Source organism: Typopeltis vanoorti, chromosome 17 (genome assembly GCF_054136105.1).
Source record: "Typopeltis vanoorti isolate ZY-2024b chromosome 17, IOZ_Tvanoo_1.0, whole genome shotgun sequence".
Classification (NCBI taxonomy): domain Eukaryota; kingdom Metazoa; phylum Arthropoda; class Arachnida; order Uropygi; family Thelyphonidae; genus Typopeltis; species Typopeltis vanoorti.
In genome coordinates, this window is record NC_143565.1 from 19,949,789 (window position 1) to 19,969,757 (window position 19,969).

The window sequence follows — 19,969 nt, forward strand, 5'->3', positions numbered from 1 at the left end:
TTTGAATTGGAATAATGTTACCTGAAATTGAGATATGTGATTAAAATTCAAACAAGCAGTAAAGCAGAATATGATGGAATGGGGAAAGGAACAGGCTTTCCTCAAAAGGAAAAAGTTGAAAGATCTGTATAAAGAGAGAAGTTGATTTGTAACAAACCAAAGCAATGGTATAGAATGTAGCAACATCATTAGAAACATTAACTTAGAGATAGAACTGGAAAGGCAGAAACAAGTAGAAGAAAGAAATTTTAAGATAAGAATACAACAGCACTTAGCAAATAGCCCTTCAGCTGCATTCTTCAATAGACAATTTACAAAATTTCGCAAAGAAAGGACTATTACTCAAATCTGTGTTGATGAAAAAGACATGTCTACCACTAAAGACATCTTTGACTCCTTTCAAAAACACTACAAAATTCTATTTGAAGATAATAGTGCTGTCGGAAATTACAACTCTTGGAACATTGGCTTTCCTGTTCATATCCAAGATGGGCTTGACAGTCCCATTACAGCATTTGAAGTTACCACAGCCTATAAAGAATGCCAGACAAGAAAATCCCCAGGGCCTGAAAGGTCTAGGGATAGAACTTTATCGTGAGGCCAGGGATTTTATTCTTCCCATTCTTTAATTCCTTTCTATCATCAGGACACATACCAAGTGAATTTGTAGCAAGCCACACTGTCCTCATTCTTAAACCTAATAGAGATCACACCTTAGTCAGCAGCTGGAGACCTATTTCTTTATCTAATATTCACTACAACATATTTTTCCACATTATCTATAACAGGCTCAAAGTGGGAATGAAATATATTATTTAAATTAAGGGGATATTAGATCCCACATGTTTTAAAGCCGAATAAGAAACTCAAAGATTGGAATCAGAGAGTTTCATGCCGAATATAGTATAAAAAACTATAAAAGTATCGGCGAATACTAGCGTGAGCTAATGCAAGTAGTCCTAGAACGTAGTACAAACACGGGCAACTCGTTGCAACTCGTTGAAAGATCTGTATAAAGAGAGAAGTTGATTTGTAACAAACCAAAGCAATGGTATAGAATGTAGCAACATCATTAGAAACATTAACATAGGGACAGAACTGGAAAGGCAGAAACAAGTAGAAGAAAGAAATTTTAAGATAAGAATACAACAGCACTTAGCATATAGCCCTGAAACCCCAAAAGACTGAAACTGGTCTGGGTAGTGACCTCCCACAATAATGTAATAACAGCATACATTTCCTAGGAAATGTGTTTTTACATTATGGAAAATACCAAGAATAGTGATCAGAACTTTACCCACCTTTGCAACAAGTTGCCCATGTTTGCACTATGTTCTAGGACTACTTGCATTAGCTCACGCTAGTATTCGCCAATACTTTTATAGTTTTTTATACTATATTCGGCATGAAACTCTCTGATTCCAATCTTCGAGTTTCTTATTCAGCTTTAAAACAATGTGGGATCTAATATCCCCTGAATTTAAATAATGTTTATATCGCTGAAATGAAGCCTGTTGGCTCTTTATATTTTAAGTAAATGAAACATATAATTAAAAGCACACAGGTGTATGGAGTATACCAGGTCGAGCAGTAGAATTTAATCTATTTCTGCTACATGATCTAATCTGCTTAGTTAACACAAAAAAGCGGTTGATGGCAGTGCTATCAGTAGACCTTACTCAAGCATTCGATAATGTCCAGCATCCCTTTCTGTTCCACATCTTCCAACAAATCGGTGTAGGTAAAAAACTGCTATCTGTTATCAAAGGAGCCTATGCCAATTCAATAACCCACCTCCTAGTTAATGGGTTCCTGTCTGACACAGTAAAAATTCAAACAGGAGTCAAGCAAGGTTGCCTTCTCAGTCCATTGCTCTTTGTATTGATTCTTGAACCTTTCTTAAAACAAGTCAACAATACATGTGCTGTGCGAGGAATCAGTTCCTTCAACTAAAAAGGAAAATTAAGTATTAGCATATGCCGATGATGTAGCAAAAACAGTGGATTAATTATTAATGCAGACAAGACAAAATTAAAAGTTTATGGAAAGTCGGATCTTGGAGGCATTCCTTTTGGACTAACCCTGAAGAGAGAACCTGTCATCATACTTGGAATTCCCTTCTCCACTTACCCAATATTACCAGTCCAAGAACTTATATACAAGAACTTGGAAATATTAGAAGACTGGAAAATGGGCTGCTCTCCTTTTCTTCTAAAGCCATAGTACTCAAAACCATAATCTTTCCTGCTCAGTTGTACATGATAAATATTACAGAGATCACAGAAGCTGAAGAAAATCAATTATATAGTAAACCTCTGCAATTTTTTTGGTCTAGCCAATACCAAGAAGTTAAAAAGGAATTTTTTCAACTATCAATGAAGCATGGAAGATTTGGAGTTCCACTCTTAAAATTCTGCTATTTAAGCAATACAGCTTCAAAATTCCATAAAATATTGCAAACTAATCATACATGTGCAGACCTTCTCCAGTACTACTTGGGTTTTCATCTTCCCCTGTTTGGAGTTAATGATTATAAAGGTCCAAAAGCTGAGATTATTCCCGAATACTATAATACAACACTCTGTGCTTAATTCTAAGACTACTAAAACACTCCGGAATTGACATTCTTTCCATTAAAAAAAGTAAAATTTGGTATAAAGAAATCTTTAATCTCTTTTGCTGCAAAGTTCCACAGTTGGGTACTGACAACAATATTTTGTTTCATAACTTGATATAGTTCTAAGGATACCCTAACAGGAAGGATCTTGCTTGGAGAATTGCATATAACATCTGTTACCAATTGGAAACAGTAGAACATGCATTCTACAGCTGCCCTCTTGCTCTGCGTATTTGGAACAGATTATGTAATGTGTTGGGCATGCCACTATTTGCAACAGAACAGGTTATTTTTTTACAATACCCACCACCTGTCAGCAATGAGAAGAGAATTTTGATTTTTATAATTAATGAATTAAAATACCATTTAGGGAAGGTTAGAAAAAAACATGGATTTGAAAACCAGCAATATGACATTCAAATGCTTTATAATATTGTATTGTGGAAATTTTATTGTTCAGTCAGATGTTTTTGTATTTAGAAAGAAGCATTCTAGGAGATATCGAATTTATCACTAGATGGTGCAGACCACCCACATTATGCAGTATTCACCAGGGGGGAGATAAAATTCTGCCTATTCTTGCTATGAGAGGTTTTTTAAATAGTTCCATCCTCTTAATTCAATGTAGTCTTATAGTCAATTGCAGGGATGACTGGAGAGCAATCCCAGGCAGAGAAGACCAACTCAAGGTGGTTAACCCAGATTGGGCTAACCACCTGGGTTAGCCCTATCTGGGTCTAACCTCAGTCATCTTTGCCCTTTAGTTTCAATTGGGTTTTTGGTTGTTCATCTATATGAGATTGGTGAAAAATGAAAACTGATAGCCTTTGGCTATATGATGATATAAAAGAGCTGAGGCCTTTTCTCTCTCTCTCTCTCTCATGCTGTCTATCTGTCTTTTTTTCTCCTAATACCTATCAGGCTCTCTTGCACCCTATACTAACTACTCTAGGCCTAAGATGAGCAGCACTTTACTTTTTCACTTCAATAAAGGTCGAAACTGGTCTGGATAGTGGCACTTCTTTTAATGCATAGTATCATACATGTCCACAAGGAGATGTGCTTTGCATTATGGGAGATACTAAAGAAAGTGATCAGAGCTTATCCCACCTTTACCACGAGTTGCCTCTGACCTGAAAACTTCGGGCTTCAATACTTCATACCTCAGACCTGAAAAACTTGACTTACCTGCTTGTTTGCTGACTTGGGGGAAAAAAAGGATTAAAACCAAATTTATAAAATTGCTTGATATTTTTAATGTACATGGGAGTTAAATGGATAACATTACTTTGGAGCAAAAGCTGCATAAAAAGAATATGCTGTAGGGGAGCTACTGTTCAAGTTTTTGGATGCCTATATTTGTCTATTGATGCTTATAAATAGATGGATGTATATTTATTTATTTTTTTAAATTTCAAATTGGTTATCACATATAATCAAAATATGCATTTTGATTATATGTGACAGAACACATCTAAAATAACACATATTTCTGAAAATGCTTTATTTTCTGGAATTGTCTCAAACTGCCATTTTTCTAATGCAAAACCGCTCTTTTGGTAAGTCAATAGTATTTTAAAAAAAATAACAGTCCAAGGGTATTTATTTTTGACATTAGAAAAATAGCAGTTCGAGACAATACCAGAAAATATAGCATTTTCAGAAATATGTGTTATTTCATTATTGAATTATGACATTATTAAAATAAATTTTATATACACATTAAAGTTTATATTTGAGCCACCATGGCATAAGACCTACTGTGGAAGATCTGCCTTAGACAACACAGTCTACTATATCATTTTATATAAACTCATTTACCCTTTGCACTCTCACCACTCTTTCAAGCAATGCATTCCACGCTCTTATCATCCTCTAAGATAGCCCTTCATTTGCCCTTGTTCCTTTTTTCTTATTCTCTCTATGTCAAATTTGGGGGGTTTTTCAAAAACTATTTAGTAGATGCAATGTCTAAATGTATACCATGGGTGAGAAGGTTAAATAAGGTAGGTGTGAGATGGATGAATAAAGAGATTAAGCATGCAATACAGAAAAAAAAGGCATTGTGGAGACAGCATAAGAGAAGTGGAAGTAATCAATTTCATGAGGTCTACAAAGACCAGGCAAGGAGGGTGACTTGGTTGGTGAGAGTAGCTAAAGAGAGGTATGAACAGCAGTTAGCTAATGAAGCCAAAAAGAATCCTAGGGAGTTCTTTCGATATGTAGCCAGCAAAAGAAAGAATGATTATGGAAGGATGACATTGATTGGAGGAAATGGTATAAAGACAGCTGTTGCAGAATGTGTTGTGGAGATACTTAATGAGCAATTCATAAAGATCTTTCAATCTTGTGAATGTGACTTCATGGAGAGATTAAGAGCAGTTGATGATGGGGAGGAGAGACTGACTGTAAGTGAGCAAGAGGTGTTTGGGGAGTTGAGTAAACTAGATGTAAATAAGGCTGTGGGACTTGATAATATATCACCACGTATTCTGAAGGAGTGTGCTAGAGAGTTGACACCTGCCTTGACATATTTTTTTAATACGAGTCTTGCACTTGGTCAAGTTCCTAAAGAGTGGAAGGAGGGCAAGATTGTGCCACTTCATAAAGGAGGTGATCGAACTCAAGCATCAAACTATAGGCCTATCTGTGTGTCAGGTGTTGTGGTTAAGTTGTTGGAGAAGCTTGTGAGAACTAGGATCCAGAGTTGGGTTGACAACAATGGTATAATTTTTGATGGACAGCATGGATTTGCTAAAGGGAGGTCATGTTTTAGTAATCTACTTACTTATTACAATAAAGTGACTGCTTCCTTGGACAGAGGAGAAGGATACACAGTAATATACTTGGATTTCGCAAAAGCTTTTGATAGAGTACCTCATGATAAGTTGACAGTCAAACTAGAGCAGATGGGGTTGGATATTAGATTAGTGCATTGGATTGGAGACTGGCTATCTGATAGGTATCAACAAGTTGTGTATGGGGGTGCAATATCCAGGAAAAGGAAAGTCACTAGTGGAGTGCCTCAGGGGTCTGTTTTAGGGCCATTACTATTTAACTTATATATTAATGATATTGGTGAAGATTTGGATGGAGATATTCAGTTGTTTGCAGATGATGCAAAGTTGGGACGAACCATAAAGAGTAGTGAAGATGTTGTGGCCTTGCAAGAAGACTTGAATAAATTGAGTGATTGGGCAAGCAAATGGGGATGTGAGTTCAATGTTGCAAAATGTAAGGTTTTAAAATTTGGAAAACAAAGATGGGATGCAGAATTTATGCTTGGTGAGAATATATTGTTGGAAGTAGAGGAAATAAGAGATCTGGGGGTGATAGTGGATAAGGATCTAAAATTTAGGGGACACATTGCCAAAATTGTGAAGACAACACAAAGACTTCTGGGAATGATGCGGAGGACACTGACATGTAGAAGTAGGGAGATACTTGTTCCAATGTATAAGGCTTTGATTAGGCCGCACTTGGACTATTGTGCCCAGATTTGGTCACCGGGTTTTCAGAAGGATGAAGAGATGTTGGAAAGGGTCCAAAGGCGAATGACTAAGGTAGTTTCTGACCTCTGGAATGTTGAGTATGAGGAAAGATTGAAAAGATGTAATTTGCAGAGTCTCGTGGAGAGAAGGAAGAGGGGAGATATGATAGAGACCTACAAGTTGGTAAGGGGTTGTTATAGGATCAATGGTGGAGAAGTTCTACAGAGAATAGTGGGAGATCAGGGGAGAACCAGAGGTCATCCCTGGAAACTGTATAAGGAGGGTGTGAGTAAGGGAGTGAGAGGCAGGTTTTTTTCGTGCAGAGTTGTGAGTGATTGGAATGCCCTGCCTGAGAGCGTGGTGTCTGCAAGTAGTTTGAATGTGTTTAAGACACGGTATGATGAGATGTGTGTGTAAGATAAAAGGACCTCCTAGATGAGTCTTTGACTCCATGAGGTCTTGTTTTAATAATAATAATAATAATAAATCTGCTCCCTTTGTGTCTATCACCAAACTCTGCACTTTGCATGCCATCAGCCTTTCCTCATAATCAACATTGTACAGTCCTGATATCATTTTTTTTATCCATCTTTGCACCCTTTCCAAGGTTACTTTATTCCTCTTGATTTGAAGAGGATAAAGTAACTTTATCCTCTTCAAATGAGTATTATCCCACAAGTAAGTATGATTCTTTTGTGGATTCCAAATTTTAAATCTTACATTTAGTTGCATTAAACTGATATCCCCCATTCATTTTCCACACCATTCCTGTCTATTTAAATCTTTTTGAAGAGACAAAACATCAGCCCTATTACTAATGCCCCCCCCAAACTTCACATCATCTGCAAACAACTGAACTCCCTGTAGTCCTGTGACAATATCATTGGCATAAAGATCGAAAACAGCAATGATCCCTGTGGAACTCCACTTGTTTCATGCATGTTCAACCAAAGGGTTGTCATTACTGGGGCTTCAATATAAAATTAACTTTCTCCTTATTTAAGGAAAACAATTCTTTATCTCTTGTATAAATAGGTTGAGGATATTAACCACTATACTTTTGTTGCTGTTTCATTTTTGGATAACTTGTGGAGTTTCTTTATTTTATTATATAGAGGTCATCCCTGGAAACTGTATAAAGAGGGTGTGAGTAGGGGAGTGAGAGGCAGGTTTTTTTCGTGCAGAGTTGTTAATGATTGGATGAAGCAAGAAATGAAATGGATGCGGAATGAAATTAAGAGAATTCAGGTCAAAACTATTAAAATAAATCATGATGGCATGAAAGAGTTAACAAAAGATGAGCGAGTGGCGTTGTATGGCGACTCCATTATTAAAGGTGTGCTAGAGGATAAAATGAACAAGGTATGTTTTCCAGGCGGTAAAATGAGTAGAGTGATTGAGGCATTGAATATGAGGCGGGAACGAGCAAAAGAGTTAATTGTATTAATTGGTACGAATGATTTGAGAGAGAACAAAGAGCATGTCAAAATGAATGTCAGGAGACTGCTTGGAAAGATAAAGGAGAATAGTGTGACAGGAAGGGTGGTCAGTGTGTTGCCTAGGTATGATTGTGGTGAAATGAGGCGGAGAGCAAGGATTATGAATGATATTCTGGCTGAAATGTGTGAGGAGATGGGAGTACAGTTTGTTAATGTGTGGAATGAGTTTGAGGGACGAAGTGAGCTGTATGGGAGCGATGGACTGCATTTGAGTGGTTATGGTGTGAGTCGCTTGGAGAGACTGCTGCTGGAAGGTAGAGAAGTGAATAGAGAGAATGAATCAGATCGAGAGGGGAGTGATGTGGAAGAGCAGGAGAGTAAGACAGGAGAGATTGAAGGAGTGGAAATGAATGTGGAAGTGAGTGGTATGAGTATAGAAAATGAGAGAATGGGTGTGCAAGAGGAGCAGGGAAACGGCGAGGCTCAGGGTGGACAGGGATACACAGCATGAGAAAGGTGGATGCTCCAAGAGGAGTTGAGAGAATGTGTAGGCAGGAAAGGAATGGGATGATCAGGGATCAAAAGGAAACAGATGGAATTGCAAAGGGTTCTAAAATGAAGAAGCATAAAAGGAAATGGCCCCAGTCTAGCATGGAGAGATCACATCGAGTGAGTGGTATCAGTGGAACTAGCTGTAGATCCAGAAATGAGTTGTTGTGTTTGTATACCAATGCTAGAAGTATAAGAAACAAGGCGGATGAAATGATTGCACTAATTGCGTCTGTGCACCCAGAGATTGTCGGAATAAGTGAGACATGGTTAGATGAGGATGACATCCTGACAGGAATAGAGATGGAAAGGTATGATGTGTTTCGTGAGGATAGAAGGGGTAAAAAGGGAGGGGGAGTGCTATTGATGATAGAGAAAGAGTTATGTCCATACAATGTAGAGATGCAAGAGGGAAATGGGGCCAGTGGTTTTGAGGCAGTATGGTGTGAGATAGAGGTGAATAGAATCAAATACTTGGTGGGATGTTGTTATAGACCTGGTAATGTGGATGGTGGTGATAGTGAAATGTATAGTCAAATAAGCCAAGCAAATAAGAAAAGGGTGATCATTATGGGTGATTTTAATTATGGCAACTGGAATGATGAGATAGAAACTGGAAGTAAAGAAAATGAGTTTCTTGAGTTTTTGAGGGATAACTACCTCAGACAGTATGTAACAGAGGGCACAAGAGGATTAAGGGTCTTGGATTTGGTCATCTCATCGGAGGATGTAATTATCAATGAGGTATCAAATCATCCACCAATTGGTGAAAGTGACCATGAGGTGATTACTTGGGTGGTTGCCAGCTGTGCAAGGACCCCTGTGAAAAAAGGGTATATGTGGAACTACAAGAGAGGTGATTATGAAGAGCTCAGGAGACAGCTTGCAGGTGTAGCATGGAATGAGGAGTTAGCTGGAAAAGAAATCAATGCAGCTTGGGGGATTTTCAAAAAATATTTAGTGGATGCAATGTCTAAACGTATACCACGGGTGAGAAGGTTAAATAAGTTAGGTGTGAGATGGATGAATAAAGAGATTAAGCATGCAATACAGAGAAAAGGGCATTGTGGAGGCAGCATAAGAGAAGTGGAAGTAACCAATTTCATGAGTTCTACAAAGACCAGGCAAGGAGAGTGACTTGGTTGGTGAGAGTAGCTAAAGAGAGGTATGAACAGCAGTTAGCTGATGAAGCTAAAAAGAATCCTAGGGAGTTCTTTCGATATGTAGCCAGCAAAAGAAAGAATGATTATGGAAGGATGACATTGATTGGAGGAAATGGTATAAAGACAGCTGTTGCAGAATGTGTGGTGGAGATACTTAATGAGCAGTTCATAAAGATCTTTCAATCTTGTGAATGTGATTTCATGGAGAGATTAAGAGCAGTTGATGATGGGGAGGAGAGACTGACTGTAAGTGAGCAAGAGGTGTTTGGGGAGTTGAGTAAACTAGATGTAAATAAGGCTGTGGGACTTGATAATATATCACCGCGTATTCTGAAGGAATGTGCCAGAGAGTTGACACCTGCCTTGACATATTTTTTTAATACGAGTCTTGCACTTGGTCAAGTCCCTAAAGAGTGGAAGGAGGGCAAGATTGTGCCACTTCATAAAGGAGGTGATCGAACTCAAGCATCAAACTATAGGCCTATCTGTGTGTCAGGTGTTGTGGTTAAGTTGTTGGAGAAGCTTGTGAGAACTAGGATCCAGAGTTGGGTTGACAACAATGGTATAATCTTTGATGGACAGCATGGATTTGCTAAAGGAAGGTCGTGTTTTAGTAATCTACTTACTTATTACAATAAAGTGACTGCTTCCTTGGACAGAGGAGAAGGATACACAGTAATATACTTGGATTTCGCAAAAGCTTTTGATAGAGTACCTCATGATAAGTTGACAGTCAAACTAGAGCAGATGGGGTTGGATATTAGATTAGTGCATTGGATTGGAGACTGGCTATCTGATAGGTATCAACAAGTTTGTGTATGGGGGTGCAATATCCAGGAAAAGGAAAGTCACTAGTGGAGTGCCTCAGGGATCTGTTTTAGGGCCATTACTATTTAACTTGTATATTAATGATATTGGCGAAGATTTGGATGGAGATATTCAGTTGTTTGCAGATGATGCAAAGTTGGGACGAACCATAAAGAGTAGTGAAGATGTTGTGGCCTTGCAAGAAGACTTGAATAAATTGAGTGATTGGGCTCAGAAATGTGGATGTGAGTTCAATGTTGCAAAATGTAAGGTTTTAAAATTTGGAAAACAAAGATGGGATGCAGAATTTATGCTTGGTGAGAATATATTGTTGGAAGTAGAGGAAATAAGAGATCTGGGAGTGATAGTGGATAAGGATCTAAAATTTAGGGGACACATCGCCAAAATTGTGAAGACAACACAAAGACTTCTGGGAATGATGAGGAGGACACTGACGTGTAGAAGTAGGGAGATTCTTGTTCCATTGTATAAGGCTTTGATTAGGCCACACATGGACTATTGTGCCCAGATTTGGTCACCTGGTTTTCAGAAGGATGAAGAGATGTTGAAAAGGGTCCAAAGGCGACTGACTAAGCTAGTTTCTGACCTCTGGAATGTCGAGTATGAGGAAAGATTGAAAAGATGTAATTTGCAGAGTCTAGTGGAGAGAAGGAAGAGGGGAGATATGATAGAGACCTACAAGTTGGTAAGGGGTTGTTATAGGATCAGTGGTGGAGAAGTTCTACAGCGAATAGTGGGAGATCAGGGGAGAACCAGAGGTCATCCCTGGAAACTGTATAAAGAGGGTGTGAGTAGGGGAGTGAGAGGCAGGTTTTTTTCGTGCAGAGTTGTGAATGATTGGAATGCCTTGCCTGAGAGTGTGGTGTCTGCAAGGAGTTTGAATGTGTTTAAGACCCGGTATGATGAGATGTGTGTGAGATAAAAGGACCTCCTAGATGAGTCTTTGACTCCATGAGGTCTTGTTTAATAATAATAATAATAATAATAATAATAATAATAATAATATATTATTATCATTACCAGATTTCTATGGAGTCAAAAGGCTCATCATAGGAGATCCTGCTGTTCACATACAGCTTATCATATTATGCCTTAAATGACTTTGCTCACCACACACCCACCCACACACACACCTAAGCAATGTATCCCAATCATCGACCTCTCTTGATGTAAAATAACCTATTCCCTCTCCCCATTAATATCTCTTGCCTACAGCTACTAGTAATAGCCCTTTGTTTTCTTCCTGTCAGCCTATTCTGAGGAAAAAAAACCTGTTATATTAATCTGGCAATAATATCCTTTACCAAATCCAAAAATTTAGGTTCTTATCCACTCTCACCTCCAGATCCTTTATCTCCTCTAGCTCTTCTAAGATATCCTCACCTGCAAATTACATGTCCTCAGTCTTTCTTCATATGCATATGCAACATTTCAGAGACTAAACACAACCAATTTACTAAATTGTCATGGACATTTTCTAATATCTTATCATTTTGAAAATAAAGTGCAAATCTGTGTACAGTAATCATATGAAGGCTTTATATAGTAGAATCATAATCTCCTAACTTCTGTCTGTCAGTGTCCTCTGCATCATTGTCATATTCCATTGTACTGTACTCACAATTTTAGTGTGTCCCCTAAATTTTAGGTCCTTATTCACTATCACCTCCAGATCCATTATTTCCTCTAAGATATTATTATTATTATTCTTATTATTATTATTTCGAGCAACTCCAAGGAGTCGACAGACTCATCGAGGGAGGCCCTAACATCATGTCAAGAACAACTATCCGACATTCGCACAGTATCTATCATATCTCGCCTTCAACTCATTCACAGTCATAGCACCCACAACAGACTCTGGCAGCTTATTCCACTCATTCACCACTCTCCAAGTAAAAAACCTAGCTCTAACACCCTTGCTAACCACATTCTTTCCCAGCTTCCATGTATGGCCCCTAGTCCTCCCACCGCCAGTCCTATTCTCAAAAATATCTTCTGAATTAATCTTATAGAAACCCTTCAGTAATTTGAATGTCTCAATCATATCATCCCTTTTCTGCTTATCAACCAATTTTTGCAACCCACAAATCTTCAACCTGTTCTCATAGGGTTCATTCCATAGACCTGCTATCATCTTGGTCACTCGTCTCTGGATCCTCTCCACCTCTTCCCCATCAAGAAGAAACCCTGGTATCTCCCCACTAAGTTTATTCTCTGAATTGTATCTTTGATTCCCAAATTTTAAAACCTTATACTTTACAACACTGAACTGGCAAAATGTTGAAATTTGGCAACTCCTATAGGTAGAGATGACCTGCTAATGCTTCTGCCTGGTATCTCCACTTGGGCCTGGTTCCCACTGAAGAGACCTCAGTAAAGGTCGAAACTAGTCTGGGTTGTGGCCCTTCTCTTATTGCATAACATTGGACATATCCGCAAGGAGATGTGTTTTGCATTATGGGAGATACTGAGATAGGAGTGTTGGTAGCTTGATCCACTCTTGCAAGGAGTGTCCTGGTGTTGTACCACCTTACCCCAGTCCTGAAGATACTTTCAGGTGCAAACTTTGTTTGCTCACACTTGGATAAAGGATTAAACTAAGTTTATTATACTGAACTGGCAACTTACTCACGTGCTGACTCACCAGGCTGTTTTATTTTATTATTATTATATTTTACTTAAATATGTGGGATTTAATATCCCCTTAATTTAAATAATATTATTTTTTATTTTATTTTGTCACCTAATTATAATTTTAAAATTATTTTTAACTAAAAACATTTCGGTTAAAAATCTTTTGTCTGAAATTAAGTGACGCCTGATTGAGTATCTATTTTTATTCACTTTTAAAACTTTCCAAAAGAGTATCTTAGAGCTAATATATTCTTTCATATAAACATATTGCTTCCTTCTAGAAGTGTATCTTTTATTGATAGTGTATTTAATGAAGACACAAAAATATATGGATAAGGAGGTGGTGGTGGTGGTGGTGGTGCCTCTGTATAAGCATTGATCAGATGTGGAGACAAAATGTGGGTTCATCGCTTTACCCCAGAGAGCAAACAAGACTCCCTATCCTGGAAACATCCATAGTCTCCTGTGCACAAAAAAATTCAAAACTGTTCCCACTGTGTGGAAAGTCATGGCCACAGTGTTCTGGGATTGCCAAGGCATTCTGTTGGTGGGCTTTTTGCCAACGGGAGGAACAATCAATGCTGAGTTTTATTTATGACCAGGACTCCTGACAAGTGGCATGATTTCAGTGCATAACAATGCTACTCCACACACACTGTGCATACCACTAGTGAGTGGTTGCACTATAATCGTTGAGAAACTCTGCCACATCTCCCCTATAGCCCAGACTTAGCACCATCAGACTTCCATTTTTCACTCCACTCAAGAAAAGCCTTTTAACAAGATGTTTCACTATGGATGAGGAAGTTCAGCAGGCAGTGCAATGTTGGTTACTGGGTGTGAGCACAGACTTCTTCAGTACTGGTATTGATGAATTGATAGACTTTAGTGCATATTCACTTATTTCTTGGTGTATAATTTCAACTTCCTATTATTAACTATCCTCAAGAAAAAAAATGTGCTACCTTACTTCTCTTTCAGAAACCCCTCCTTTTAACTGCTTGTATAGATATGTGATTTCTGCATTAATTCAACCTAGATTTCTGGCTTGCACCAATGGGGACTCAATAAGTTGAAACTGGTTTGACTATTGACATAGTTTTTGATATAGTTTAATATGGTTTAGTGTTTTTATATGTTTACTTTATGGCAATCATCTTAAAAACATTGATCCTATCTTCAAATTTGCAAAGAAATTATATCCTTGTTTAATCCATTATCTAAGTGCACGTAAAATGACTAGGTGACTTGTATATAGAGGCTGATGACTTCACATCAATTGCATTAGTATCCCATAATGTAAAGCATACATGGATATGAATAATATTATGCATCATGGAAAAGGTATAATATTATTCATATCCATGTATGCTTTACATTATGGGATACTAATGCAATTGATGTGAAGTCATCAGCTTCTATATACAAGTCACCTAGTCATTTTACGTGCACTTAGATAATGGATTAAACAAGGATATAATTTCTTTGCAAATTTGAAGATAGGATCAATGTTTTTAAGATGATTGCCATAAAGTAAACAAATAAAAACACTAAACCATATTAAACTAATGCATGTAAAACTGAACTGATCAAATCTAATTGTCGCTTCCATGCATAAAGTAATTAATGCCATATGTTCATGTCACATAATTCATTGAAGAGGTCCACATTGGCAGGAACGCACCAAGGGTATTTGCCACCCGGGTGCAAACTTTTATCAGCCACCCCTTAAAAAAATAACTAAAAGAAATTGCATGTAGCATTTATGACAATAAATAAAATAACAATTTATGCAAACCAAAAGTTACATGTCTTATTTATTAAAAACACAGAATACATAAGACTATTACACTTTTTTATAAAATCTTTATCAAGTAGCTTTATTTTTATCCTCCTACATGTTTCGCCAATCTGTTTCTATTGGCATCCTCAGGGAATACAAATCAATAAGCACAAAATGAAGGTTACAGACTAGGTTATAACCGATGGTTCTAAATCATACAAAAAATTGGTATTGTGCGTGACAATGTGCGTGTCTCGTTAACGTGATTTATTCGTCTAGAATATAGGACGAATAAATCACGTTAACGAGACACGCACATTGTCACGCACAATACCAATTTTTTGTATGATTTAGAACCATCGGTTATAACCTAGTCTGTAACCTTCATTTTGTGCTTATTGATTTGTATTCCCTGAGGATGCCAATAGAAACAGATTGGCGAAACATGTAGGAGGATAAAAATAAAGCTACTTGATAAAGATTTTATAAAAAAGTGTAATAGTCTTATGAATAATTGTCAAGAAAAAATTCAACACAGAATACATAGTTTCATATAGTTATTTTTAACATTTTAGGAATGAATATTATTACTATCAATGATTATACTGCATTATAACCCAAATTAGATATTAGCTACATAAAATAAATATTTGATATTTGTTTCTTGTCGCCCTATCAATGCTGCCGCCAGGGTGCGGTGCACCCTTGGCACCCTCGGGTTGGCACGGCCCTGCACACTGGCTTTCACCACAAATCTATCTCTTTCATGTTAATCAGCTTATTATACATGAAGAAATTATTCAATTATGGCACTTTTTCTGAAAAATCTGAAATTACATGTTAATGACTTAGGCAAACATCTGCACATTATGTAAAGAATTACAATTAACATGTGTAGTCACAAATGTGAAAATATGGTTGTGTTTATTTTCAGGATCCTGGAATTAGTAATGGAGAACCAGCTGGTACTTATTCTCCTTATGATGATGGTATTGCCATGAATATTTTTGTTAAAAATAGTACAGGACAATTGTTTATTGGTAAAGTAAGTCATTAATATTTTTATCCATATTTTCTGTTTATCATCAAGTATTAATTTGTGAAATAAACACTTTAAAAGGTTATGCACAGTAAATGTCAAAGAACTAAAAAACCTGCAGTACACATGACAACCCAGCAGCATCCCAACTTCATAGTATACTTTTATTTTATTTGTGTTTTATAACTGCTATTTTTATATTCATATGCAGGGACGGCTTGTGCATAGGCACTGCGGAACTGTAGCACACCCAATTTTTCTCAATATATAAATATATTTATTAATTTATTTATATTTACTTGTAATATTTAATTTTATCATCAAAAATCCTATACAGTTCTCTTATTTTGTATAAAAACATAATAAAAATCCATCTTGTAACACTTAGAAGGGCAAAAGACTAGCATCTTTCGCCCTCCTAAGTGCTACAAGATGCCTCCTCATATTGCACATAGCAATATGTGCAATATGAGGAGGCATCTCAATATGAAGAGGCAATAGTATGACAAGCTTAGGAGATTGATTGGTTCAGTGCCATGGCATGTACAACTGCAAGGGCTAGAAGTTGATAGTGCATGGGAGGCGGTAAAGAAGTGTCTGCATGAAGCGATGGCTGACTGTGTACCCAGAGTCCGATTAATAAATCAAGTAGGGGTTAAAAGGATGAATAACACCATTAAGCTTGAGCTGCAAAAAAAGAAACAACTATGGAGAGAATTTAAGGAGAAAGGTGACCTTCAGGCACATGAACGGTATAAAGTGCAGGCCAGAAGGATAACGAGTGTGGTAAGAAAAGCAAAAAAGGATTATGAAAGAAACATTGGCCATGCAGGCTAAAGAGAATCCTAAACAGTTTTTTCGATATGTTGCAAGTAAAAGAAAAAATGTATATGGCAGAATGATTTTAAAGAATGCCGATGGTGGGGAGGTAACCGAATCAGCTGATATAGTTGAATTACTGAGCGAGCAATTTGCAAGAATAAAGAATATATCTTCCAGGTGGTGACATTACAGAAATGAATGAACCAATAGATTATATGGGAATTGTGGTGAATGAAGTGGAGGTGAGTAGTCTATTGCAAAACCTCAATGTCAATACATCTGTGGGATTGGATGGTATACCAGCTCATGTCGTACATGAAGCAGCTAAAGAATTGTCAGTACCCTTGACAATTCTTTAGCTGGGAGAGAGGGGAAAATAGTTCCGCTGCAAAAAGGAGGTTCCAAGACTGCTGTTGTAAATTACCTACCAATTAGCATATCAGGAATCGTTGTCAAGGTCTTGGAGAAATTAGTCAAGAGAAGAATACAAGACTGGATAGATGAAAATGGGATACTGTATGGGGGACAACATGGTTTTGTGAAGGGTAAATCATGCCTCAGTAACTTGCTCACGTTTTATAACACAGTGACGGCTGAACTGGATAAGGGTAATGGGTTTATAGTGATTCTACTGGACCTTGCTAAGGCCTTTGACAGGATACCACGTGTTACTCTAATCAGTAAACTGGAGCAGTTGGGGATGGATATAGGGTTGGTGAGATGGATAGGAGGGTGGTTGATGGAGAGATACCAGGGAGTAGTTTATTCAGGAGTGGAGTCCAAAAGACGGCTTGTGACTAGTGGTGTGCCGCAGGGTTCTGTTCTTGGACCACTACTTTTCAATTTGTTCATTAGCGATATAGGAAAGGATCTGAGAGGGAGTGTTCACTTGTTTGCTGATGATGCAAAGTTGGGTAGAGCAATTGCAAGTGCACAGGATGTCAAAATTTTGCAGGATGATTTGGATAGTTTGGAGGACTGGGCTAGGGAAAATGGATGTCAATTTAATGTGGCAAAGTGTAAGGTTATTCATTTTGGAGTGAAAAAATTAGACGCAGTATATCGGTATTGGTGGAACCATACTCCAGGAGATTGATGAGGCCAGGGATTTGGGAGTGTTGGTGGATAGGGAGTTGAAGTTTAGGGGACACATTGCAAAAGTGGCCAAAACAACTCATCAAATCACTTGGTTGCTGAAAAATACTTTAACAAGCAGAGACAAACAAGTTATTGTTCCTCTATATCGAGCCTTGACTAGTCTAGACCCCATCTAGACTGCTGTGCCCAGATATGGGCGCCAGGGTTTCTTCTTGATGGGGAGGTGGTGGAGACAATCCAGAGACGAGTGACCAAGATGATAGCAGGTCTGTGGAATGAACTTTATGCGAACAGGTTGAAGATTTGTGGGTTGTAAAAATTTGTTGATAGGTGGAAAAGGGGTGATATGATTGAGACATTCAAATTACTGAAGGATTTCTATAGAATTAATCCAGAAGATATTTTTGAGAATAGGATTGGTGGTGGGAGGACTAGGGGCCATACATGAAAGCTGGGCAAGAGTGTGGTTAGCAGGGGTGTTAGAACTAGGTTTTTTACTTAGAGAGTGATGAATCAGTGGAATAAGCTGCCAGAGTCTGTTGTGGGTGCTATGACCATGAATGAGTTCAAGGTGATGTAGGATAGATACTGTGTGAATGTCGAATAGTTGCTCTTGACATGATGTTAGGACCTCCCTCGATGAGTCTGTCGACTCCTTGGAGTTGCCTGAGATAATAATGATCCTAATGAATTTTAATGTTTGTTTTTTTCATATATATATATATATCTCATCTTCCTTATACCCTCTTTTACCTTGGGGTGTCGAGGGTCCATTGATCATCGGACCTCACTCCGTTTACAGGATAAGGTGGTCAGCCTTATGCCCCGGTGTATCCTATGGCCTGTAGTGTTGAGTTCTCAAGGCCAGTTTGCCTGCTTTCCGGGATGAAAAACCCCAGAATAGACTGGGGAAAAATCCCTGCTATCCACGCCCAAGACTGGCTAACTTGGCTATGGCTGAGGAAGATCCTTCAGCTCCTCACGTCACAGACGGGAATCGAACCTAGGACACTCCTTCCCCAGGCATATGGTTGCGAAGCGCATAGCCACTAGGCTAACCGTGCGGACCCCGAGATAATAATAATAATAATAATATAAGGAGGCACATAGCAATATGAGTCATATTGCTATATGCAATATTTAGCCCTCCTCATATTGCACATTGCAATATGACACTGTGGTAAGCACACAGTGCCATATTGCTATGTGCACAAGCATATGCACGTCATAGTGAGATGCAAGCTATTAGCGTAATGTGGCACTGTCCGTTGCGCAGTTCCACTGTTGTTTATATGCAGTTTGTGCCAGTAGTAGAGTGTTCGTAGTGCTTATCATGTTTACTCCGTCTCTTTAAATATTTGGACATTACAATTAAAGACATAACATTTGTTAAAGTTTTTATTTTAGAACATTATTGAGGTTGTGATAATGGATTTTATTTTAATATCCATAATAATCAATAATAAATAATATTTTTTCATGAAACAAAACAAGAAGAATATATTTTATTTTTACATAATTTTGAATTATACCAAACTGTATAATTTTATCGATAATAAACAATATTTTTTCATGTTTAATTTTTTTTTAATTTTTACCATAATTTTGATATTTTATCCAAACAGGTATACACTGTTTTTCTTGTGGAGGTTTCTGTGGTTAAGAAGTTCAATATAATTATTCCGGTTTTGTGATCACGTTTATTAAAGAAAACTATTTTTAAAACTAAACAAGTACTAAAAAACAACACCCGACAAGTTTTGTTAGTCATCAGACTAACATCTTCAGGGGGTAAATAGAACTAAAAGTTTAAAGCACAAACTACTAGAAATTATGAAAATTAGTTCATTTGTTTGAACTGTTTAGATGTTCACAATACCAACAAATGAACAATTTTTCATAATTTCTGGAAGTTTGTGCTTTAAACTTTTAGTTCTCTTTACCCCTGAAGATGTTAGTCTGATGACTAACGAAACTTGTCGGGTGTTGTTTTTTAGTACTTGTTTAGTTTTAAAAACAGTTTTCTTTAATAAACATGTGTATGTATATTTTGAAAGTTGCAGCGCCCCCACAGTTTCAAGCTACGAGCCACCACTGTTCATATGTACATCATCTGTTGATTCTTCACTCATACTGTTTTGGGTTATAGCATATATACTGTTTTAGTATAGCATATATACTGTTTTAGTATAGCATGTATACTACAAGAGTATACATGCTATAAGAAGTGGAGATCCAAAGGACTGACTTGGCTCCAACATGATAACCTTGGGGGCTATGACGAACTGTTCATCTCTCTCTCTCTGACCAGGATACTCCAGTAGAGAAGGCAACAGGAAACCACTCTACTGTTATCCCATGATAACCTTCATGATGATGCAGACTTATAACAAAGGGGCAACAGCCAGCCTGGCACACCAAGGTGGTACTTCTAAGCATGGAGGGGAAAGGAATGTGCAATAAAGACCAAATTTGACTTTGTTATCAAAAAATCATTATAAAG

General features: G+C 37.6%; 1 protein-coding gene across 4 annotated transcripts in view; it reads left to right on the forward strand.

Moving 5' to 3' along the window:
• The window catches only part of LOC150097209 (lysosomal alpha-glucosidase-like), a 284,573-nt gene that overhangs the window by 98,651 nt on the left and 165,953 nt on the right, over positions 1–19,969 (forward strand). For all 4 annotated transcript variants that reach the window (XM_090407697.1, XM_090407698.1, XM_090407699.1 and 1 more), the window contains one exon: positions 15,442–15,552. In XM_090407697.1, coding sequence (XP_090263823.1) covers positions 15,442–15,552 — 111 coding nt within the window. The remainder of the gene's footprint in view (positions 1–15,441; positions 15,553–19,969) is intronic.